At 38.3% G+C, this 23,643-nt stretch overlaps 1 protein-coding gene across 3 annotated transcripts in view; it reads left to right on the top strand.

Annotated features, from left to right (window-relative positions):
- The window catches only part of WWOX (WW domain containing oxidoreductase), a 484,520-nt gene that overhangs the window by 207,665 nt on the left and 253,212 nt on the right, over window positions 1-23,643 (top strand). Inside the window, exon 9 of one of the 3 annotated variants that reach the window (XM_053986991.1) lies at window positions 13,886-13,972. The exons of the other annotated variants lie outside the window; for them this stretch is intronic. Coding sequence (XP_053842966.1) covers window positions 13,886-13,936 — 51 coding nt within the window. The 3' untranslated portion in view covers window positions 13,937-13,972. Of the gene's footprint in view, window positions 1-13,885; window positions 13,973-23,643 lie in introns of those variants that run through there. 3 annotated transcript variants of the gene reach the window in all.

The raw sequence follows: 23,643 nt of genomic DNA on the forward strand, positions 1-23,643 counted from the left end.
GAACCTCTACGTACTGCACAGCACCACTGTGTCCTGTTATAAGTTTTCATTTTGCACAATGTAGACCTTTTTAATATTTATCAGCATGCTGCCTCTAACTTGATACATTTGTACTGCACAGAAATTGATTTTCAAGAAATGTGTTTTGGATTTTTCGCACGCTTACGGGGTTTGAGAAATGCATATTTGCATAGAAATAATCTTTAGTGAGCTAAATTTTAGAGTATGTCAAATTTATAAATATCGCTAGTGTAAAGACATATTTTTAGAAATAGATTTCTGGCACAGTTTATTTCAATTCCATTTTTCACATTTGTGTCACCAGTATAGCTTTGGCTTGGTATTTTCTAATGCATTTATTTTCGGCACTCATGTTTTAGAGATTAAACTTTTCCGTTGTCTTGCTCAGGCAGCACAGCCTGAAAATGAAACAAAGCAAGTTAGGTGCTTTGTTTAAAAAACATCCATTTGGTTTGAGACATGTGGCCAGGAAAACTCACCTCCCTCCTTTTTCTTCTTTCAATTCCAAGCAGAACCATATTACTCGATTTTTCTGTTACTTTGTCCCTTTACTGAAAAAGGAAGTTCTCTATTTTTGAACCTCCCATGCATCTCTGAGGCACATTAAATTTCCTGTGGCTGTTCCATTGCAGAGTAGCTGCTGCGGCTCTGCTGTTACATTATGCCATTGAAAAAATACAGATGCCTCATGCACAATCATAAACAAGTGATAAATTGAATTTGTTTGTTGGTAGAGACTCCAGAGTTCTATCTAAACAAGAACAATATATGCTTTAAACACAAGTAGTAATATGTGTGTGTGGAAATGCAGAATATGCTCTCAACTCTTCAGGTTGGGATCACATTGTCGCAGCACTGAAAGGATGTTGGAAATTTATTCTCCAGCTCCAATTTCCACCCTAGAAATGGACTTTGTGTTCACAGAGGAGGGAAACTGCCTTTATCCCCCAGTTTTGGAGGGTCCTCTTCAGCAAGGCAACACCATTGTGCTTATCTGTTTGGTGTCAGGGAACATGTAACTCCTTCCTATTGCCTGAAGTAAGAAATTAGGCTCAAGGAATAACAAACAAGCCTGGTTTCTGTGGGGTTGAATGAAAAGATACACTTATCCCAGAAATAAATTTCAGCTGAGGCCTCAAAGAAGTCTGTAGGTTTGTTGATGTAACAGCTTGACTTGGTTTTGAGTAGATGTGTCCAGGGAAAAGCGCAGCTCCAAGACCTGGCTGCAAGTTATTACAGTGTTCTTAAATTTTGCTGTAAGTCTCATTATACCACCTCCATTTTTTAGTCTCTGCAGTGTAAATGCATTTAATTGTGGTACCTTAACAGAATTTCTGCAGCTGCTTCCTGTTCGAAATACTGTGCCTAATCTTTGTATATACATAACACAGGCTGAATTACTTGAGGCCAGTTTTCCACTCCCTCTGGAAATGAGCCCCTGGTGTAGAATTCGTGAGGCTCCTGCTAACCAAATGTCTCTGTGTACTGGCAAAGGTTTTGCTGCATTCAGTGGAGTAAGTTTCCATGTGCGTTTTCAGGAGGTGCTGCTCTTCTTCTCATGTCCTAAAAAGTGACCTAACATCAGGGAAGGTGCTTGGCTTGGCCCCAGGCACTCTCACCATAAAAAAACAAGGTACCACAGAGGGGCACTTCTCAGTGGGAGTCATTCAGCTTTGGACTTTTTCTCCTTCACTGGTCAAATGTGTTGGCCCTTAAGGAATGACATGTGTGGTCTTCAGGTTTGTACAAGTGTGTTACTTGAGAAAAAAAAATGTACATCTTCTATTTGCACACAGAAATATTATAAATACAATATAATAGCCTGTTCCCTTGTTTATGTGTGTTAGAAGATTCAAGGCATTGGAGTATTTAAAGAATTAGGTTTGTTAATATGTGGAAAAAGGAGGGAGAAGGAGGTCAGGGTATCAGGTTGTGCGTGGCTGTGTTTAGGAAGAAATGCTCAGTGTCACATATGGGACAAATTTCTCTCTGCTGGCACCATCCACTCTGAAATATTGCTGCTGTCCTGATTAAAAATAAACCAAAACAAAATACAGTACAATACTCAAGGTATTTTTATTTTTAATCAGGCTATATCAAAAGTGAGAAGAATTTTGGAAATCCACTGTAAAATGGTCAAGGTGAAGGAACTTTTCTATGAAATTCTCTTTGACTGGTTGAAATAGCTTAAACACTATTGACCATTCTCCCACCAGCTCAGTGATGTGTGGCATTTTGAATCATCCATTTTCTATGAAGACTACCTGGGGTTAGCATATCATTACTTGATAACAGAGTTTCAATTCTAACCCACTGGCAGCACTGAGCTTTAAGCTGGATACACTTACTTGCAGGCTCATCCAACCCTACATAATTGTCTGTACATTTATTTTATTGTCAACTCAGAAACCAGCTGAAGAAACTAACTGTTTGCTTTAGAACACATTAACTTCTTTATCACATTAATACTGACTCATATCTTATTTCCCAGTTGCAGTAACAAAACCATTCAAATATTTCCCTCACAGGACAATATCTTTAATAGCTTCTGTGTGTTTCCTATTTTTGGCTGTTTCTGTATAAACAGACTAATCTAATAGCATGCTGAACCATCTATACTTGGCAGAAATTCAGCAACTCACTCATTTCTATGGCAAGCTGGGATGCCAAGGGAAAAAAAATCCTCACTTTTATTGCACTAAGATCTTTCTTAAAGTTGTCTTTTATAAGTGTAATGTGGCTATCACTTGGGTTACTGCAGCACCTTGACTGAAGAAACCCCCACTTTTATTGCAGTGCAGGATAACCCAAATAGGAGGGCATTATTCCCTTCACAGTGTCCACTGGAATTCATTTACCTAATGTATTCAGTATCTCTCATGTGCACTGCTTTAAATGGTGGTAAAGCACACACTTTAAAATATTGACAGCCAGTTGGGAAGGCTGGAGAGACAATCTGGAAGTTACTGGAAAATCCTTTTATGTAGTCATCTTGCTTGGGGTATTCAGCCACTCATGGCAAATGAAATTTTGTTGTCCCTCCATGGTGATCAGAATCCGTGCTCTGAAGCCACTCAAGACATGTCCCCAATCTATTTTGTGGCTGTGATCCCAGTGTCCCCCCATGGCTTATGTGGATAAATGGGTGAAATGCATGGTTCTGTTTCTGGCTGCTGCTCTGTGCCTCAGGATATGCAGTTTGATGTACATTTATTTTGGGGCAGTGCTATCTCAAGCGGTCTCAGGCTCCTGCTTCCCTGAGCGTCCCTCCTCATTAAAGTCAGCACTTTTCCATGGTTTATATTTCAGTCAGATTAGTTTCCTGATCCAGTTCATTGCATGCTCAGATAAATTCTTGCACCAGCAAAAACAAGGTAGAAAGAAGTACGCAAAGGCAGTGAGTATTTAATGCAGTTTAAAAAGCTTTGGCTGTAGACAAATGTCCAGCCATGGTTTGGTGTCTCTGCAGTCAAAGCAGGAAAACAACATCTTACAGTTCCTACCAATGGTGGGTTAGTATTTGTGATAAATATTTGAGCTATTGATGAATGTAGCTATAAAAATGCAAATTGTGATGGTTTTCTTATTGTTTTACAGTGCATCAGCTGCAAAGCCTCTTAGAGTGAAGGGGTTTATTTTATTTTGGGCATTTATTGATACTTACAGATTTATTTATGTAATTGACATTTTAATGTCCCTGTCCTTGTAACATTTGGGTGTAAGGAGCTTATTGAAACCATCCAGATCTGAAATCAATGCATCTCTAATACAGAAAGGCTCGTTACCTGCATTGGCCCAACTGTACAAAAATAGCTCGCTCTTGGACTGTACTCAAATGCACAGTGGTAATGTCTTACTTTAAACCAGAGAAATATTGAAGTCTCTTAGGCTTTCCATTTCCTTGCTTGTTTTTTAAACTGTATTTTTAACATTATTTTTGCTATAGTAGGCCAAGTTCATCCCTAATATAACTGTATTAAAATCAGTAGGGAGACTTGTAATTTTAAGAATAAGAGACAGTAAAGTGCTTTGCTGGATCAGGGCCTAAAAGGATTAGTACTGTGGAATGTTTATGGTGACCATAGAGGTAACTGTATGAATAAAAGTAATTTTAATTGCACTGGAGCAGTTGGGGAATTTTATTCCACCTCTCAATAAAAGAAATAAAATACAGAATAGACTCCCACTGTCAGGCAGAGAATCCTATAGAACATCTCACACGGCTTTGCAAATATTGAAACAATACAAAAAATTCAAAAATCTGAGATATAAAGCTTTTGTTTTGTGGCTTGTGCACATTTTAAAGCAGGTATTTGGGACACAAATTATAAGACCAATAGGGAGTATTGATTTTTAAGTATAACTATAGTGGCTTTGAGCCCATTCTATGTTTTTCATTAAGGCACCAATAGGAGATTTTTTTTTCCCAGAGAACTGAAGCTAGCTGATAATTTTTTATTGTATTCTGTGAAGGAAAATGATGAACAGACAGAGATGATTTCTGTATTCAACCTGTTCCTAATTCCCCAGGAAAACTTGGCATCAGGTGAAACATCTGGTAGAATACAAGTTCTTCCCTTCCAAAGGTGGAGTTGGGACTAGCACTTTTTCCACTAGGATGGATTTGAACATGTGTCTCCAGAGTTGTTTGTGTAAGTCCTTAATCTCCAGTATTTACTGAAGACACTTCATATTTAGAGTGAAAGGAGGGGAAAAGCAAAGACACCTGAATTCATCACAGAGGCTCAGGACATCTTAGAGGGACCCAGTTGCAGGAAGAGCTTCTCTGGTCTTGGCCTGGAAAGCAGCAGCCTGAGGCAGAATTGCATGTAATGGAACATTCCTTCCATCAACCTGTGCAACCATTGGGTTTTAGAACTCGGCATTTGAAATGCAAGAATATTTGTTATGGGCTTGTTTTTTATTTTTTCCCCATCTAGTTGCAAAGTATTCCAGATATTGCTTAAACTAAGTGACTACAGATTTTGCAGTCTGCTTCAGAATGTGTATTTGATAGGTCATTTGGAGGGTTAGTGAGTGCTTGTTTGGGGAATATAAGTGACATAATCGTTTACTGATGCAAGAGCACTTGCTCTGGGTTTGGATCCTGCTAAAAGCCAGTGTCCTTGGGCACGTGGCATGGAGGAACAGTGCCAAGTGCTGTTCCTGACTCTAGGATGCATCCTTTGTATGGCAAGGTTTTAGCCCAGGTGCTTTAGTTAAACTCAAGTGAGCTAATTGAGTTTTGCTATGTAAAATTCCCCCTGTGCTTTAAAGCAGATAGGCTCAGCGGTAATCAACTATTGTACTGGGTTGCAGTTAATGCTGAGATTCACTGAGAGAGGAAAACAGTCTCACTGTCCAAAGTAGAGAGTTATTTGTTAATCCTCTCCTTTTGTAGCCACACAGTAATTCATTAGTAGAAAAATGTGCCTGTGCTCATTTCTAGGAAAAACATTCATGAGAATAGATGTTCAGTGCAGGTGCTAGAAATGAGGATTTCGCTGTAGGTGCTGGGCTCTTGCCTGTGGGTGTGCGCTGCAAAGGGCTGGGAACTGACACACACCGTGGTTTTCTGATGTGTCAGCAATGCTAAGATGTTGCATTTTGCCTGCAATAACAGCTTTGAAGGTGATCATCAAGCGTTCAGTTGAATTTGTACTCTTCTTTCTAACATCACTGTGCTTGATGATAAAAATCAGAGTTTATATTCACACAGAGATTTGGGTGCTTCTTCAGGTTGTTTCTGAGCCTTGAACGTGGCTGTTTGCTGTGACCCTGAGGTCAGGCAGCACTTTCCCCCTTTTTTTTTTTTCTTTTTTTTTTTTTCCTTTTTTTTTGCCTCTGAGTTGAGGTCTGAACATTGCTGTTTTTTGAGCCTCAGATAAGATCAATTTTCCAATTGTGTAATACAGTACCTGGCTTTTCTGAATGGCACTGTTAATTGTCATTGACTATAACAGAATATGAATAGCACAGCCACTTGACACCAACTTAATGGTTCTGACTTTTCAATGGTGCCAAGAGTGTAAGGCTAGAGGGGAAAAAGGGTCAGTGGAGAGATAAGAGCTTCCGATTCCACTGGAAAAGATTAAAGCTCCTGTGTCGTTCAAGTGGTACTTGTGAGGGTCACCATTTCTAGGAAGTCACCTTTAAACTGGAAGTGATTGAGAAATTTTAGTACAAAAGGTCCCTTAGAACAGCTCCCCGCCCCTTCTCCACAAGGTTTTTTTCAGGTTAATGGGCAAACAGAAAGATACAGGTCTGGGATGGCTCAAGGAGAAATGTGGGCAGTGATATTGTGGATGACACAACCTGTCCTGAGAGCAGCGTTGCTAACTCTGTTAGCCCTGAGGAAGAATCATCTTGTTTACTGCTGTTTTGTCCAGCTGGGAGCTCTGGGAAATTTTGTGATTCACTTTGGTACCTCTTTTAAGAAAAGCTTACTGTCCTTAAATACACAGCTATCGCTGCCCTCTGGGAATTTGATCATACACAAGATTACCTGCCTAATCTGATCACAGCAGTTCTCACCACTCTGGGCTCTGAGGAGCAGAGGCCAGGAACAGAAAGATATTTTACTTCTCTTCCTTTGTGGAACATCAGCGCAGGGAACAGTCATTTTCAATGCTTTAAGAACCTGTCGTTACTTGTATGGGATGCATGATTTTTATATTGGGCTTATTTTTTAATAGAATTTCTCAGGGATTTCAGAACATCTAGTAGCTAAATGAGAGGAGTAATTGCTGTGTGGGAATCTGGGAGAGGTACCTGGTATGCAGATGGAGACGTGCTTTGAGTTGTGTGCCGGATGTTTTGAACGTGGGGCAGGCAGGGTGCTTCAAACTGACAGAGAGTAAATTTAGATTACATATTAGGGAGAAATTCTTTGCTATGAGGTTGGCAAGGCCCTGGCACAGGTTGCCCAGAGAAGCTGTGGCTGCCCCTGGATCCCTGGATGTGTCCAAGGCCAGGCTGGATGGGACTTGGAGAAACCTGGGACAGTGGAAGGTGTCCCTGCCCGTTGCGGGGGGTGGAACTGGGTAATCTTTAAGGACCCTTTCAAGCCAAACCATTCTGTGATTTCATGATTCTTGAACTCAGTCCTCAGCACACAGGTGCTGGAGAGTCAATCCATGCAGTTTAAGTCAGGCAGAACATGTCAGACTTGTGTTGATTTTTTTTAGATGACACCAAAAACAGACAGAAACAGGAGTAATTTCTTTATCTATTTGTGTTCTGATGTTGAAAGAATGCCATTAATGTGCAAGGGACTGACTCAGCAGAGTAATAAAATACTGGCAATATTATGGTTTCAGGTGCCTCTGAAGGAAGAATTCAAAAAATCAGTCTAGATAAGAAGCATGAAGAACCTCTGTGAGATCATTCTTTTAAATACCTGACATGAAAAAAGTGAATCTAGAATTTAAATAGTAACTAGAAGATATTAGGAGGAGGGAACAGTCTCATTATCTTAATATATCCAAAAGGACTGGTATAAAAAAAATCTTCAGTTTCCTTGAATCTGAGTTGGGCAAACTCTGCCAATTTACACAAGTTAAAAATATTAAAGAGTTGCCTTCTGAGTGGTATGTGTCAGTGGGTATTTCACTGTTGTAAGGATTTGGGGGAGGTGGAGTTGTTTTTGATGTTTTATCACTAAGGCTGTTGTTTGGGAACAAAGCTTCCAGAAATGGTTGTCAGGGAAAGTTTCTTTATTCTGCCTGATCTAAGTTTTCCCAGTAGATTTCCGTTTAAAAAGAATAAATAGAAAAAAAATAATAATGCAAAAGAGTCAAAGTGAGAATTAGATATAAATATGACACTAAACTATATCTTTTAATACAAAAGAACTCTTTTTTAATTAGAAGCTTGGAAGGACATATCCTTTAATTGCTGCACTTGTAGTTTCTGGGCCATCAATATCCTTGCTTCTTTCATTAATAAACTGGCAAGTCAAGTAGGAAAACTGCAGGAGTATAATTTTTTCCCTTAAGCTCTACTTAATCAACAGCAGACTTGATCAAACAGAAAAAAGAAAATGTAAATCAGTTGCATTAATTCTGCTGGCAGTAAATAGTAGGAAGAAAGCTAAACATGAAAGAATGCTCATTTTGCAGCTGATATCTGGGGTAGGACTGAATGGGAGAAATAGGTAGTTAAACAGCTCTTTAGATTGTGAGTGACTGGGGGAATACTGGGGTTTATGTATGGATTAGCACAGTGATGGACCCTGAGTAGCAGAAGACGATGACTAATTACCTGACAGAGCAGCACTCCAAGAGCCTTGGTCATTGAAATTAATTTCTGTTTTCAGGACTGGCAGAAAGCAGCTGCAGAATTTCAGTTCAATACTCAAATTAACTAGGAGTCTAAATTATTTCTCTGCACATATGGTATTAGAGGAGTGGGTTACTAAATTGATCTTGATTTTACACACTGAGGCAAGAATTATTCCACCTTTTCATCTGAAGTCCATGTCCCCTGAAATGGGGGAATAAAAGCCGTGCTGTAATAAACTACTTGTCACTGATGTGAACTCTGTCAGATAGTTAACATCTTAACATTTCCTGGAATCCCAGGTGAAGGAATTATAAAATAAAGTCTTCTGGGCTGAAAGAAGACTTTACTACCTACTCTGCTGAGTAAAACACACTGAGTTGAACTTAAATGAATTCATGGTTTGAATCGGAGGATGCCCAGGAATTTGTTTGCTTTACAGTGTGTATCTTCCTGACAACCTGGTATATTTGTAACTTCACTGACTGGTAAAAGAGGTGGGAAAGCTGTCAGTAGGTTATTATTGATGAACTTGTAATAGTTTGAGGCATGACAATAGGAAAAAGGGAAAGCCAGCTGCATAAAACCTGCAGAATCAACCGTGTAAGAAAAACCTGCATACACTAAGGTGAAGTCATACATCCCATGATTCTAAAATGCAGGAATTCTGCCAGATTTCCATGTTGGCAGTTGAATCATTACATCCAGGAGCATTTCTCCTTTTGCCAGTAGCAAAACTCCCGGAGCCTTTTGTCTGTTTAAACGTTCCTCATATTTTAATTTATTTATTCAGCAAAAATAAATTTCAAATGTTTATAAAGTAAATAAATATGAGAAGGAGGAAAAGACAAGAGTATGAAAAATGGAATAAATATTTGATATTCAAGAGTAAATTTTATTTCAATGTAAAATTAGCCAGGAGGGGTGTGCGAAAGCCATTTTTCAGCACTTGTGCCCCATAGTGCTCTTGCTGAATAAATTATGTTACTTCCTGCTCTTTCCTGTGTGCTGCCTCTCAATAGACACTTCTAGGCAGGAGGATTACCACATAAAACCAGGAGCTTTTATCTTACTGGATCTTAGTCCTGTGTGGAATCACTGTGGTAACTGGTCACCTTAGTAACTAAAATGTGTTTTATTTCCTTTGGTGATGCTAAGGCAACACAGCTATGGAAGAATGGGCTGGATTTTATTCTGGTTCCATAATGAATTTGTACAGCTAGCAGTTATTTAGAAAAGCAAAAACAAACCCAGAGAACATTCTTTTAGTCAGCAAACTGAGCAAACTTGATCACGAGGTCAGTGAGACACAATGCACTGAGAAATGTGCTCTGGCATTTGAGTAATATTCACAGTATTGTGGTGGTAATGATTATGAGGTTATATACAATAATTTATTTGTATTGTCAAAAAAAAAGAAATCCACAAAACCAATTTTGTTAGACTGAAAGTTAAAAATTATTTTAGTCCCCAGTACATATATTAATAAGAATAGAATATCATAATCATGTTAAAAGTTTTATTCCCTCCCCAGTAATTTCTTTCATCATCCTTTTGCTCTTCAGCTCTATTGTCCAGGCATTATTTTATCACTGTATATATTGTCTGTGTTCTATTTTTGCATTCATTAAAAGACCTGGTAGGGTTTTTTATATACCAAAAAGCACCAAAAGAATCACTAGGGAATAACACATGATGTCTGGTATATTGTTTTCCTGTTCATCTTGTTGATGGAGACAGAATTCTGTGTCTGTGTTGGTATACCAAAAATCTTGAATTAAATTTCATTTAGGCAATTGATTTGAGCTGGCTTTGCATAGAGATGTAGGTGTCATTTGTGCTTTTATGTACTGGAAAATTAATATTCCTCATATTAATGCCAAGATTCTACCATGATTACCATTAAGCAACCACTAATATGAATTCCCTTGCACTGCCATTACAGCAGCTGATACTAATGATGTGTTTTTGTCTTTGATGTGGATAACACATAGTCCTGAGAGCGTGCTAGACTGAGAACTACAATATTTCAGATGTATATTGGTGAGCTAAGTTTTTTTCTCTTATTTCAGCCTGCAGTAGAAGGCATCATTAATGATAGAGCAGACACTGGTCTGTGAAGGTCACATCTATGAGTCTGTTGTCTACAAATGTGAAAATAGGGACAGCTCTGAGAATGGCTTTGAGAGTAAAAACACAAGTGCATTGAACACCTCTCAAATGGAACTCAGTCTGTTTTCAGAATGATTTCTACCAAGAGCAGGATTTGAAAAGCTCAATTTATCTTTGTTGATCACCTGAACTTCCACTCTTCAAGTGTTTATCACTCCCTATTAAAACACTGATACATCAATTTTTACATAAGATTTCTGTGTTGAAGAGGATAACCTAAGATATATAGATTCAGGATATAACTTTGTTTGCAGTAATCATGGAAAAAAAAGTTTCTAGTAAATGGAAGAATTTTAAGAAACTATGAGAAAACAAAACAAAAAGATAAATATTAATTCTTTGACTTCTAAGAAAAAATGATAAGAGGATGTTCTGTCCTTCTAGACACTTGTCCAGCATGGAGTCTCTTCCTTTTACTCTGTGCTAACTCAGCATCTCAAGAATCCTGTGGAAATTTTTTTTTGTTGGTGAAATATTTTCTTCCCAGCACGAGGCCATTGCCGTAGTCAGGATCCTCTGGTGGTCTTGCAGGGGTAGAAAAGTGAAAAAGCTTCTGCTCATTGTAGCAGCTGACCCAACAAGGAGCACTGGTGAGCAATTAGAGTCTCATGACCATGTACTGTAAGTTGTTTAATTGTCTTTTGCTTGGAGTTAAACAAACTGGAAGCTTCAGATGGCAGAGCACTGCCATTTTTCAAGTGCAATTGCAGAAACAGGAAATCTATAAAGAGGGCACATATTTCATACGTTTTCTCCACTTGCTGCTGAGACCATTATTAATGCTGCAATTTAAAAATAAAAGATACAGAACATTAGAGTTCTGAAGGAAGTCTCGTTTTTGTGAGTTAGATTAATTCTTCTCATTGATAAAGTCTTGAATACTAAAGAAAATTACAGGGGAATTTTCAGTCTCGAAAGCCAAACCTGCTTTGCTCTTTGCCACAGCAGAAATGTTCAGGGGAGAGAAACTGGGATGCCTGGTGTGTTTTTAACTTAAACAGCACCTTAAACCTGATAAATAAAATAACTTTGGGCCAGATCCTCTCCTGGTGAGTGTTGTGGTGGAGCTTGCTTGTGGTTGGGGTATTTAATCTCCCCTAGGACCCAGATGATTAGCATGTCATGTCATGAGGAGGTATTTATTGGGATGGAAATGTTCTTGGGAGGTTCGTGTTTGCAGGTTTAAATCAGAGCTAAGCATAGACTTCTAGGGCCTTATTCACAGTAAATTTTATGTTGGTGAAAGGTTATGGAATGGGTTTCTGTACCATGTCTACTTGCTCTCACAAATCTCAGAAGAGATTTTTTTTTTTTTTTGGGTTTTTTTTTTTGGTTTTTTTTTGTTGGTTTGTTGTTTTTTTGTTTTTTTTCCTGACATGCCAGTTTTAATTCTGCAGTGTTCCTTTATGCCCAATATAATCTCCTGTAGCAATCATACCCAATATAATGTCCTGTAGCAACTGGGGCTCCAGGATGAACGTTAGTTCATGGGTCTCAGTTAGAAGCTTCTTCCTTAATACCTGTGTCTGATGGAAGCTGAGTTATTAACCCCACTGGGCATGTAATTAACTCACTGCTTGCAAATTAGTGATGTCATTGCTGGGGATCCTGGTTTTGGAAAGGAGCTTCTTCACTGCCCTCCTGAGCAATCTCTTGGGCTGTGAAGCTCTTTCTTGTGACTGCACAGGAGTGTCGGTGCCACAGACCTGTCCCTGCTGGCTTCCTCACCTGTAAAGAGGAGAGAGGAGGAATAATGAGAGTTAACTTTAGGCAAACAGTGAATGTACACCCAAGGAAATGTTTGAAACAGGCACAGAACCAAATCTGTCATTGTCCCAGTATGAAGTGATTTATGCACTGTGTTATGTCATGATTTAGTGTGTTATGTCATTTGGTAAATGCAGGACAAGGGTTTCCTGGAGAAAAAGAATAATGTGGATAAAAAGTACTGTAATGTTCCTGTGCTCTAAGTTGTTCATAGGTTTTGGATGAGTGGATAACGTTGCTGAGTGGGCAGGGAACACAAGAACACAAACATTTCCTTCTCAGTTTTCCTATTTCGTCCATATGTAGATTTCTGTTTATATAGAAAAGAGATAGAATGAGATGAATGAGGTTGTGTGCAGGGTGATGTGAGTGTAAGCCAGAAATAACCAGCACAGTTATTGCTTGCTCCAGATCTGATGGTTCCATCCCAGCAGACCCAAGTTATGGATACCTCTCTGCATTTATACACGTGAATAACCTTTTGAAGTGCATAAAATTCAGCCCACTCCTTCTGCCCACTGGAACAGTGAACTCTAAGGCTCCTTCCCCACACCCTTAGGCCCTCACACACAGTTCTACAGAATTCTAGTCACTGTGCTAATGCAATAAAGTACTTTTGTCAGTTTTGTTGACAATGCCTAATGATAAAAACATTTTAAGACAGCAAAGTAATAAACTAAGTGGTGTCTCTATATAAACACATGAGCATAAATGCTTTCCTGAAGAGTGGACAAGAGTCATCATTTTGTGGCAAGTAAAAGGAGTTTGTGTAATTAATGAACTTCTATTGGTAGTAAAGTTTTAAAATTAAATTAAAATTTGGTATTAAAGATTGTTTAAAGTGTGGATACAAGGACCAAATCTTGTATGCATACAGTGCCAGAAGTAACAGGAGATAAACCAAGCAGAATATGAAAAAAAAAAAAAAAACCTGATTCCCCTTATATTTTTTACATAGTTCATTCATTTTTTCAAGTTTGTTGTTAGAATTGCATTTATGGTAAACTCGACTGCTGTTTGCAGTTAAAGTTAAATAGAATGTTTTGGTTTCTATGAAGCAGATATACTAAAGTTGGCTTGATAAACCCCCATTGGTATCTTCAGGGAACAAGTAGATTAAACAAGTAATTATACCATAAGGCTTTTAGAAGTTAGTAGATTTAAATACATTGTATGAATCTCATCTTAATGTAGCCTTTTGTCTATAGTGCTTCCTGCCAAAAAAACCTCCTGACAGGAAATAAACATTAAAATAATCTTTAATCCCTTGTCTGGTCTATTACCATTAACAATTGATGCACTTTAATTTTGTGGGATTTTAACTACAAAATGGAATGGCTAAGTAGTGATAATTGGGTTTGGAATTATACGGTCATTTATATCAACAGAAATGCAAGTGGCTGGGAGGGTGATTAATTATTTAACATTTCCTGGCTGTAGTTCCTATTATAGAATTTTCTGATATATTCTGCTGTGAACAATTATCACCAAATGAGGATAAACAAATCTGTGATGTGAAGTCCTATTTATAAATTAAACTATATTTAGAAAATGTCTATTTCATTTGCATTTTCCCTTTCTGCTTGACAGCACTGTTGCAATCAGCTTGTTTTCAAGGTTTTCTGCCCTTTCTCTAATTCTTCAGATTCACACCCCAGATTTTGTGCAAGAAAACCAGAGCTTCAGACATCCTTAAAAGAATTCCCATTCCAAATAAAGATGCAGTTTATACAGTCATGGTAATGTTTGCATGTTCTGTTCCCCTTTCATTCCCTACTAATAGAATTAGGGCATGCCAAGGTATTAGAATTTAATCCTGTGCTGGCATCAGGCTACATGATTTAATATGTCCAATTCATGAAGATTTGGGAAAGAACACTGGTGCTTCCCTTGTTAAGTAGGATTCTTTGGCATTTGAACTCTCATCCTTGGGAGCTTTGTCTCAGGGAGTTCCCATTTCACATTGTCTCACGTGGAGCCTGACTGTCACTTTAGTGCATTATGCTCATGTGTCCTTGTTGAAACAGATAAAAGCACAATTTGCAGTTTGTTTTTCTTTTACTTTCTTACAATATGTTTATTAAAAAAAAAAATATTCATGTGCATGCTGCTTATCTGACAACAGAACAGAAAGTAATTCTAATTATTACTTTCCAAGCCATTTTTTCCTGACAGTTACACAGAAAATTTTCCCATCCCTAATTTCCATTAAAAAAACCCAAATGAGTACAACCCTTAGTTTGAAAATGATTACTAAAAGCACCTGAGTTTCTTCTTCAAGCAGAGCTCCTAACAATCATCCCTGGCAGTCTTACTCAGAAAACAAAATCCAGTTTACATGCTTATATATCAACAAAGAAGGAACAACAAGATGATGATAATTATTGCTAGTGCAGTGTCTAGATTGTTAGTCACAGATAAGGACCCAGCCATATTAATAAATATGCAAAATCAACCAAAAAAGATTGTTCCATGTCCGTGCTGTTTAAAATTTAAGTGTTAATCAAAAGTCAGAGATACAGATAGATAAAAAGAACAAGCGTATAATGAGATAATATTAATCAATATGGTAGGCCCTGGTTTTAGGCATGATATTTTTCTGATGCCAAAGAAAAGATCAGATACCAATGAAAAGGAGATTTTTAACGTGGATTATGAAGAAAGATAATGAGATAATACTGCAAGTGCTTGTGGGCAGATCTGTAAGCAGAATAAAAGAAAGCATGAAAATGCTTGTTTGAAAATTTAGGAAGTCATCAATGAAAATGACTATCTTGAAGTTGATCTAGGGTGAGTGTAGACATGTTGATAGTGAAGCAGGATAAGCTGGATTAAACTGAAGAGTCTCTATAGACAGACTACAGTATTAGAGGAAGAAAGGATGAATTTTTTGTGGAAAAGCAAGTTTTCTAGCAAAGATGCTCAGCATAATGTGTGTAGGGGCAGAGAGAAAAGGGGTGAGGTAATTGTAGGTTGGACCTTCTTGTGTGTGTGTTGGGTAAAAGCCTTGCAGTTAAAAAAAAAAAAAAAAAAAAAACTTGGCAACAAACCAACAGAAACAGAAATAGATAAGAACACAAATCTAGAAATAGAGCATGCATGAGAAGTAAGTTCTGATGAGGTATCAGTGATGGCCACTCCAGAGGTCTGGTGGGTAACACTGGAGGAATTTACAGAAGGGGAGCTGACCAAACACATTTTTAGAGAGATTGTGGAAACAAGTCAAAGAACTTAATTACAAGATGAACAGGCAAGCATGTCTTCCAAAGCAAGATGCAGGGATCTTTCCCTTGCTCTTTGCACAGCACCCATGCAGCCTATCCTGAAGTCCTTAGTGGCCTGGAAATTGGGAGAAAGCATTTTGGAAAAGGCTGACCTGGCTGGGTCAGCTGATTTTCAGTGTGAGAAACCCTATTGTCAGTAATGTTGAACAGCAAGGGACAGAAAGTTGTGGGCCCCTGACTGTCTTGAGGATGAGTCACTAAAGATCAAAACCTTCAATCAGTTCAGCCCCCACCACCTCAGCTGCAGGACCAAGGCACAACATGGCTGTGCACATTCACCTTTCTCCTGTCCTTCATTAAAGAAGGATTTGTGCATCAGCCCAATAAATCTCCAGCAGCTTGATGTGTGTGTGTGATGGGCAGCCAGGTAATGTGGTGGAAGTTTTGGGATGTAGGGCATCAGTAGAGATGGGCAGGAACCCAATGTAGATGAAGCGAAATGCAGAGTTCAGCTGAAAGATGAGGGACGAGGCTTAGTGGGGTTGTGGGAGCTGGTGACTCAATGTACAGGGCTCTGTGAGAGCCCCAGCATTAACACATTCTTTGTTCATGCCAGAAATAGATGTGCTTGTCAGCCTTTAGGAATTTAATCTAACTCAGTAGCAAAGTGTTACATGTTCACAAACACTGGATTTGATTTTCTTTTAACACACTGGTCAGGTTTCACACTCAGCTTCCCCATGCTTTATGTTATAGTGTGGGCCTTGAGCTCCATCTAAGTTTTTCCCATAAACTAAAGAAGGAAGGTCTATTAGATAAACTGTGTAAAATCATAGGCTTTATTCTTTAGGCACACAGCACAAGAATAGTGCAACAGTGCCTCAGCACTGCTGGGTTTGTGTCATTGTCAAAATCTTGGTCTGAGCCAGTGGAGACAATTAAGTACTTTATTCATCCACACATATCCAGTATTTATCAGGTGATGGTCCATTAGTTAATGTGTCAAACTCAGCAGTATGGGAGGAAGTGGCAGTGTGTATAGCACATTAACATGTTTTTCTAGTTCACACTGATCTAAATGACCTGAAATCTAATTGTGTGGATTGCTTATATCTTTTAGCACTTACTGCCATTTAGCAACTGCTACACTTGCTAGAAATATATCCAGGTATACATAAATCCAGTTCAGGGGAACCTTTTACTTCAGAAGATTAAAGTATGTTAACACTGCATGTAACTAATTAGAACATATAGCAAGTGAAGTGTATTTTACATTTTCAAATGAAATTTCTCTCAGCATATGCTAATACATATTAGGACATCTGTTTATATTTTCCTTCAGTCTCTTTTTAAACTGCATGTTATTTAAAATACTGTTGTCAGCTGAAATAGTATAGCCTTAAACAATACTGCTTGTATATGTAGTTGTGAACTCATATGTCTGCTTTTGAGATGTCTTTCTGCATAAGCAGATTTTTGTTTTGTTTTGTGTAAGTGAAAGATGTATAAAAAGTTGTTTTGCTTCATTTAAATTGGAGCAGGGATGAAAAAGGCAGAAAGAAGTCAGTAGGATAAAATGTGGTGCTATCCCCACTAGGTAAAGTTGTCCAATTACGCCTGGTGTCAGAACTTTTCAGCATTTGAATGGCTGGGAGGGGATACTAATTTCAACCTTAATGATCGCTGCTTTAGGAGTCAACATCACAACACTTCACTTATAATTTTAGCACATCTGTCAGCCTGTGCTAAAAAGGAGCCCTGGGCTAGTGGGTGACTGAAGATCCTTTTATCCCTAGAAAGGATTATGTATTCCCTTCAAGAGTGGGAAAATAAAAAGGTTATAAATACCTATTCACTGTGGCCCACATTTGCCCTGTTGACAAACAGTGACTTTCTCATCCTGCTTTTACATTCATAAGCACAAAAATAAATAAAAACTATGCAACTTCTCATTGTATAGCACTTATGGAAGCAGCCCATTTATAATGTCACATATTCTATAATACCATATAGTCCCTAAGCTGGACTTTTTTTCATTTCAATAGATCACACTGATTTCCTGTATGACTTTATCTGCCTAATACAAAGTGGGATTGAACAGTTATTTGTCTGGATTTAGCCATTCCTTATCAAACATTTATGATTTAGCTGTTGCTACAACATCTTCTTGTAAGGTCTTTCTTATTTTTATCTTTTCAGGAAGGGTTTGAATGTGATAACAGGGCTGTAATAAATCTATCCCTTGAAAATGAAGCATATTTTGGGAAGCTGTGTGCTATCAGCTGCCAGGGGAGGGGAAGCTGGAGGGGCAGGAGAGTCATGCGAGTGGATTGTTCCAGGGACACTGTGGGCACCTATCAGTGAAAATGATTGACTCTTTCTAGTGGAGGGTATCAGTGCATTGAGATTGCAGCCTCCTGCCTGCATGGTAGGCTGCTGTTCTGGAGGTGAAAGACCCAATAGAAAAGGGAGTTTTGCCTAACCAGGGCAAATTTAGAGAGCCATCGTGAAGCTGTAGGTTGAAGAAAAATAGCACAAGTCATAGAAAAGTTAGCAAGTTTGTGCCTTCTCTGTTTATAGAAATAAAAAAGTAAGGTCTCAATCTAAATGTTTCTGTTTCTCTTTCAATTTCTATATTCTTCATCTAGAGAGGAAAAGAAAATATATTAATACTTATAATAATAATAATGGCGATTTAATTAAATGGGAGTGGGATGTGCATGACAACAGGACCTTTTTTGTGTTGCAGTGTATTTTAAAGTTTAGTTTGAAAGAAAAAAACATACTAAACCTATCCATTGTGTATCCCAGGTGTTTTAATATTCCTAACCAGAGCATTTTGCCTGAACATTTTCCAAACAACCTCATCATACAGAAGTAATTTATTTTTCATTACATAATGCTTTTCATTCAATGATTTCAAAATGCTCTGCTAAGTGTGCTTTTTGAAGTGCCAAACTAAGTGTCATATAACCCTGGGGAGATGTCTGCTGGTTTTATTGTACCTGTTTTGCAGACAGGTAAATTCAAACACAGACAGATTAGCAGACACCCTGTGAATGAGTAAAGCAAGGAAGTCCAAAATCCTAATTCCTGCCTGCTGGGAGCCAGCCCTAAGCATGTGCCCCTTTGTTCAACACTCCAGAAGTGCTCAGGCTGTGTGTAGGGAAAGAGGAGAAAAAAAACTTTGCAGAACCTATAAAAGTTAATCATTACATTGTAAAGGCTACTTATCTGATAATGAACATTTAATACAGAGCCATAAATTTGCATGACACTTGGAAAGAAAATGTTCTTTTGTTTTTGTATTCAATTCCCAAGTCTGTTTATAGTTAATTTTTTAACTTGCTTAACCGAGGCTGTATTCTGTCCTGTCTCCTTTTTTATGCCTCTTCACCAGTGCTTTCAATGACCTCTCTGCAAGTTTCTTTATATAGAAACCTGCTATGCTGTCTTGAATGCACAAGGTCAATAATGATTACCCTCTAACTTTGAAGGGCATCCCCCTTCTCCGCTTGCAAAATCAAGCCACAAAGTCCCTGCATCCAATAATTGTGATTTTTCTTATGAAATGCAGTATTAAGAAAGGTATTTTTATTTCCCAAACCGTAGAGCTTTAGTACATAAGTATGTTAAGCCAGGAAAGTCAAGCTATAATATTTTTTTTTTCAATGCAGGAAAGTAGGCCTGATAGTTTAATTTAAAACAAATCCACATTAATGGAAACATTTTTTGAAATATATTTCAAAAGAAGTCAACAGCCTGGTATTTTTGAATATGTGGATGGAAAGCTGGATTTCTGTTTTTTAATATCCAAATGATGCAGTAAGAAATGGTATTTTTTTTTATTTCTAGAGAACTGTATCATGATCTCTGCACACTCTAAAGGCTTCAGAGACTTTAGCATGATCTATACAGAAAAGCTGCAGCTACTGTGAACTGCAGAGGATTTGTGTAATGAAATTATGCCTATCTTTTGGAACCAATGGTCCTCTTATAATTATCAATAAACAAAGTCAGTTAAAAGAAACTACAGAAAGGCATCTAATAATAAAAATGCTTAAATTGAATTGATACTATAGCAGACATTGACTGTGTCATCACATAGCTTAATAGCTGGAGCCTGGGTTCAATACCATGAACTTGGGAAGGTTTCCTTAATGAAAGAACTGATGTTTTCTGTTCAGTAGCAGCAACAGTTTAATTTTTTAAATTACCTGCTTTAAAAGTTTACATGCCACTAATTGCAGTATTATATATAAAAGGAGGTACTGTATATCAGAAAATGGGTTCTCAAACATAAATGTGAAATAACAAGTAATTTTAAAAATAATGCAAATATTTTATTTAACATTAATAGATGTACTCACTGCAATTCTTTTTACCAACAAGTAATTTGGAGAGCTATTCAAGTATATTCTCAGAAAGCTGCTTATTTGCTTTTCAGTGTCTTTTCCATCAGTTATTCCAGCTTTTCAGGATCTGCTGGCAAATATTGTTTCCCCCACTCCCCCCATTATTAACAGAAAGCTCAGAAAAAGGCATGTAAGTTAGAAGAAATGTGCATTCATGTAAATATCTAAACATATATAAATTAGCTTTAAAAATTGAATTCACTGAACATGAATAGTCACTTAAAGTGTAACTGGAATTGACTGTGTCATGTATCAGCCTAATAGCTGGAGCGCTGGTTCAATACAATGAACTTGGGAAGGTTTTCTTAATGAAAGAACTGACGTTTTCTGTGCAGTGGTTGCATTCATCAGACCACACAGTGTTCATTACACTACAAAGGACTGCCAATGTGAATTGTTAGGATCATCTATTAGGTAAACCGGATGGGGACAAAAGATAGCAGTGGAATGAGAGGCTCCGGCACCTCTGCAGGATGTGGAGTCTGACTGCTTTGATGACCTTTCACCGATGCATTAGCATCTATTCACACAGGGATCCCAAGTTCATTCCCTGATTCTGCTAACCAAAACTGGCAAGGAGCCAGTGGTAGGTGCCTTCATCTCACTGGCTGATGATACAGACTAGCCCTATACTTTATAGGGCCACCTTCTTAAACTGCTTCGTTTAAATATCCTGGAAGTGATCAAAAAATGGACACTCTCTAGCAATGCTAATTAGTCACTAAAACCCACCCTGGTTTGTGGTGCTAATTTGGAGAGGTGCCATAGACTGGGGTTGATTTCTTCAGAGAGATGAGCCCTGTGCCATTGGGAAATGGGGAAAACCAGACATGCTGATTGGCAAGGTCGAGGCTGGAAGGCCCATCGCTGACTCAGGAGCAGGCACGTTAATTCAGTGGGGATTTGCATCCCCTCTGTCCCTTGCTTACCTAATAGGAGCATTGTTATGCTGTTTCATAGGGAGCTTAGTGACTGAAAAGGGAGATTTAATAGTAAAGATAAAAGTTTTGCTTCAATTCTCCCAACATCCAGTTATTAAGAAGCTAGTCTGCTCTGTGAGGCAGCTCACTACAAAAGCATTCCCAGTTCACAGACAGGGGCTGTGTTACTGCACATAACAGCTTTAATTCTTTCCCCTGGATGTTTAGAGTAGATGTGTTGGTATCATGCACTGTTTTTCCTCTCACTTTCAGTGTTCAAGCTGAAGTTATGTGAGGGTTACTAGCCTAAAAGTCCATACCTCAAGGTCATTCCCCTAACCTTATTTCCCATGTGTTTAAATGTATTTATATAGATAGGTAAAATATGGTAGCTGCTGCCACATAACCTTGTTTCCCTTGCTGACATCTCCAGTGGATGGAATTGAATATAAAGCTGTTATTTGGGATGGGGACATGTAATGTCAGTCCTGCTTTGAGCACAGGTGCAGCAAGTCCACCAGGCAGAGGTGTCAGCTCTTTTACCTCACCTGCCACAGCCACCACCACTGAGACCTGCCAGACTGTAAGGCCTGACAGAGAAAAAGCACCTGAGAGGTGCTGAAGTTGCAGTGAAATTTGTATCCAGCAAAAATTGCTGAAGAAATTTTAAATTGCTTTTTTATTTTTTTCAGTGTTTTAAAGCTTGTTGAAAATTCTGTGTGTATTTTCATTGCAGCCTCTGTGTTCTTTCTTTTCTTTTATTCCTGCTTCTCTATGGACTGGAATTAGTGCCTCTGTGACAGTTCTATGGTAACTGCAATACCATGTCAGGATTTTTTATCTATCATGATTTTAAGAGGAAATAACAGGATTTTCAGAGCACATCAGCCAACTGGTCAACCAATAAGACCAGCATGATGAAAATGTATCTTTGTTGATGTAAAATAGAAACAAAAGACTTTCAGTTAGTTTTGCTTGCCTTTATTTTCTTTTTTGTTTCTCTTAAAATTAATTAATTAGAGAGAAATTTCAATTTTACTCAAACAAACTTGTCAGGATTTGGGTCCATATTATGGGAATGTTCAAAAGAATTAAAGGCCTGTCTGAAACTGTGCCTCCCAAACGACAGCAGGAGGCACCAGGGCTGCTGGAAATGAAGATATTGCCCAGATGGAGGAGGATAAACTACATTGGATATTTGGGATTGGGTAAGGAGCAAGAGGTTCAAGGAATGAAAATCCAAGTGATTTGTACAACACCTCCTTTGCAAGCAGCCAAATGTGGAGAGAGTTGATAAAGGAGAACTAAAAGGCTCATTTGCAAAAAGAGGTGACATCAGAAATTTTGTTGAAAATTTGTCCTTGCTGGGGGAGTTGAACAACACACACACAACTCCTCAGATGTCCCCTGGGTGATACCAGAGTTCAGCTGAAGGAAATGAAGAGGAAACAATTCTGTGTAACTGTGATCCTTCAAAGAGTCCCTGGCTCAGGCCATGCTCAGTCATTGGTCGGGTCCCAAATGTGGGAGCAGCAAGGGGCTTGATGTCTTTTGGCTTATTGTGCAAACCAGGGAGCAATACAAAATTTCTTCAGTGTTTAAGTATATTTTAGAGGATATTTTTAACCTCTTTTTGGATATCTGCTGTAATATAGGAGGAAGTTGGTGATTTATCCAGGATATTTCACTGCTGAAAACGCATCATATCACAGCTTTTATTGTGTTGTATGGCTTCCCTTGAGAGTGCAGTGTATGTACAGGTGACTACAGCTAAAAGTCTGTGAATAGTAACATGCTATATTTAAAATATCCACAAAAATGATCATAATTTTTTTATTAGACTGGAAGTTAAGATGTAGTGTTCTTGTGAAAGAAAAATATACTATTTTAAACTTAGAGCTTGCCAAAATTGTATTTGTCTTAATGTTTAGAAAAAGAAATTTGAAGATGCAATACCAGAGTATTTAATATTTTCTGCTTCTTGAAGCACAGAGCACAGGGCTTGATCCTCCATTATACTAAAGCTCATTAATGCCTCTCTGTGGGAGTGTTGCAGGGGCTCCTCAAGAATTTGTGCACAGCCTTCACCATGCCCCGTTCCAGATCTCAGGAAACACTGGTGGGTGAAAACAGAGAGGAACTACAGGCCTGTGTTCCTTCCCTGTGGCTTTGCTTGGAAACTTTGTTCAGGCAAAATATGAAATATTTGTTTCAGTTTTGCACTTGACTCGAAGCTGAAACTGTACAGAACAGCCTTGAAGCTGCTGTGACAGGAGGGGCCCCGGGAATGTGGTAGTGGCAGGTGACTTAAAATGTGTTCCAGCTCCATGGGAGGAGGTCAGAACCTAAGATCTAAACATAGTTTAAAACGATAAAAAGCTCCAGGTAGCTTAGGACATTCCTACATAACAATCATGTCTTTCCTCTGCTGTATTCTGTAGGTGTGGTGAAGGAGGGGCACTCATGGTACAGGTTTGCCAGTACTTGTAAGGAGGAATATATTTACTTTGAATAAATTCTGTAAATCATCAGTCTGGGCAATGAGTTTGTGTGGGAAGTGAAGTGGGATGGGTTGGGGTTTTTTTCAAAACTTTCAAAAATTGGATGGCAATTATTTTATTATGGGATTTCTGTAGGGAAGTAGAAACTCTGTGGAATGGCTTGTTTGTGGAGCAAAGTTGTCATCTGTTACTATTTTTCTCTTAATTAGAGAGGCATTTTTAATTATCTGTCAAGGTCCCCTAGAACCTGGGATAGCTGGTCTTTCTTATGTGATGAAATCAAAACAAGCAAGTGCAAGGTGAGTCTGTCACAAATGATAGGAAGTAGAATGAAGCCCAAATA

This window comes from Vidua macroura, chromosome 11 (genome assembly GCF_024509145.1).
Source record: "Vidua macroura isolate BioBank_ID:100142 chromosome 11, ASM2450914v1, whole genome shotgun sequence".
NCBI lineage: Eukaryota > Metazoa > Chordata > Aves > Passeriformes > Viduidae > Vidua > Vidua macroura.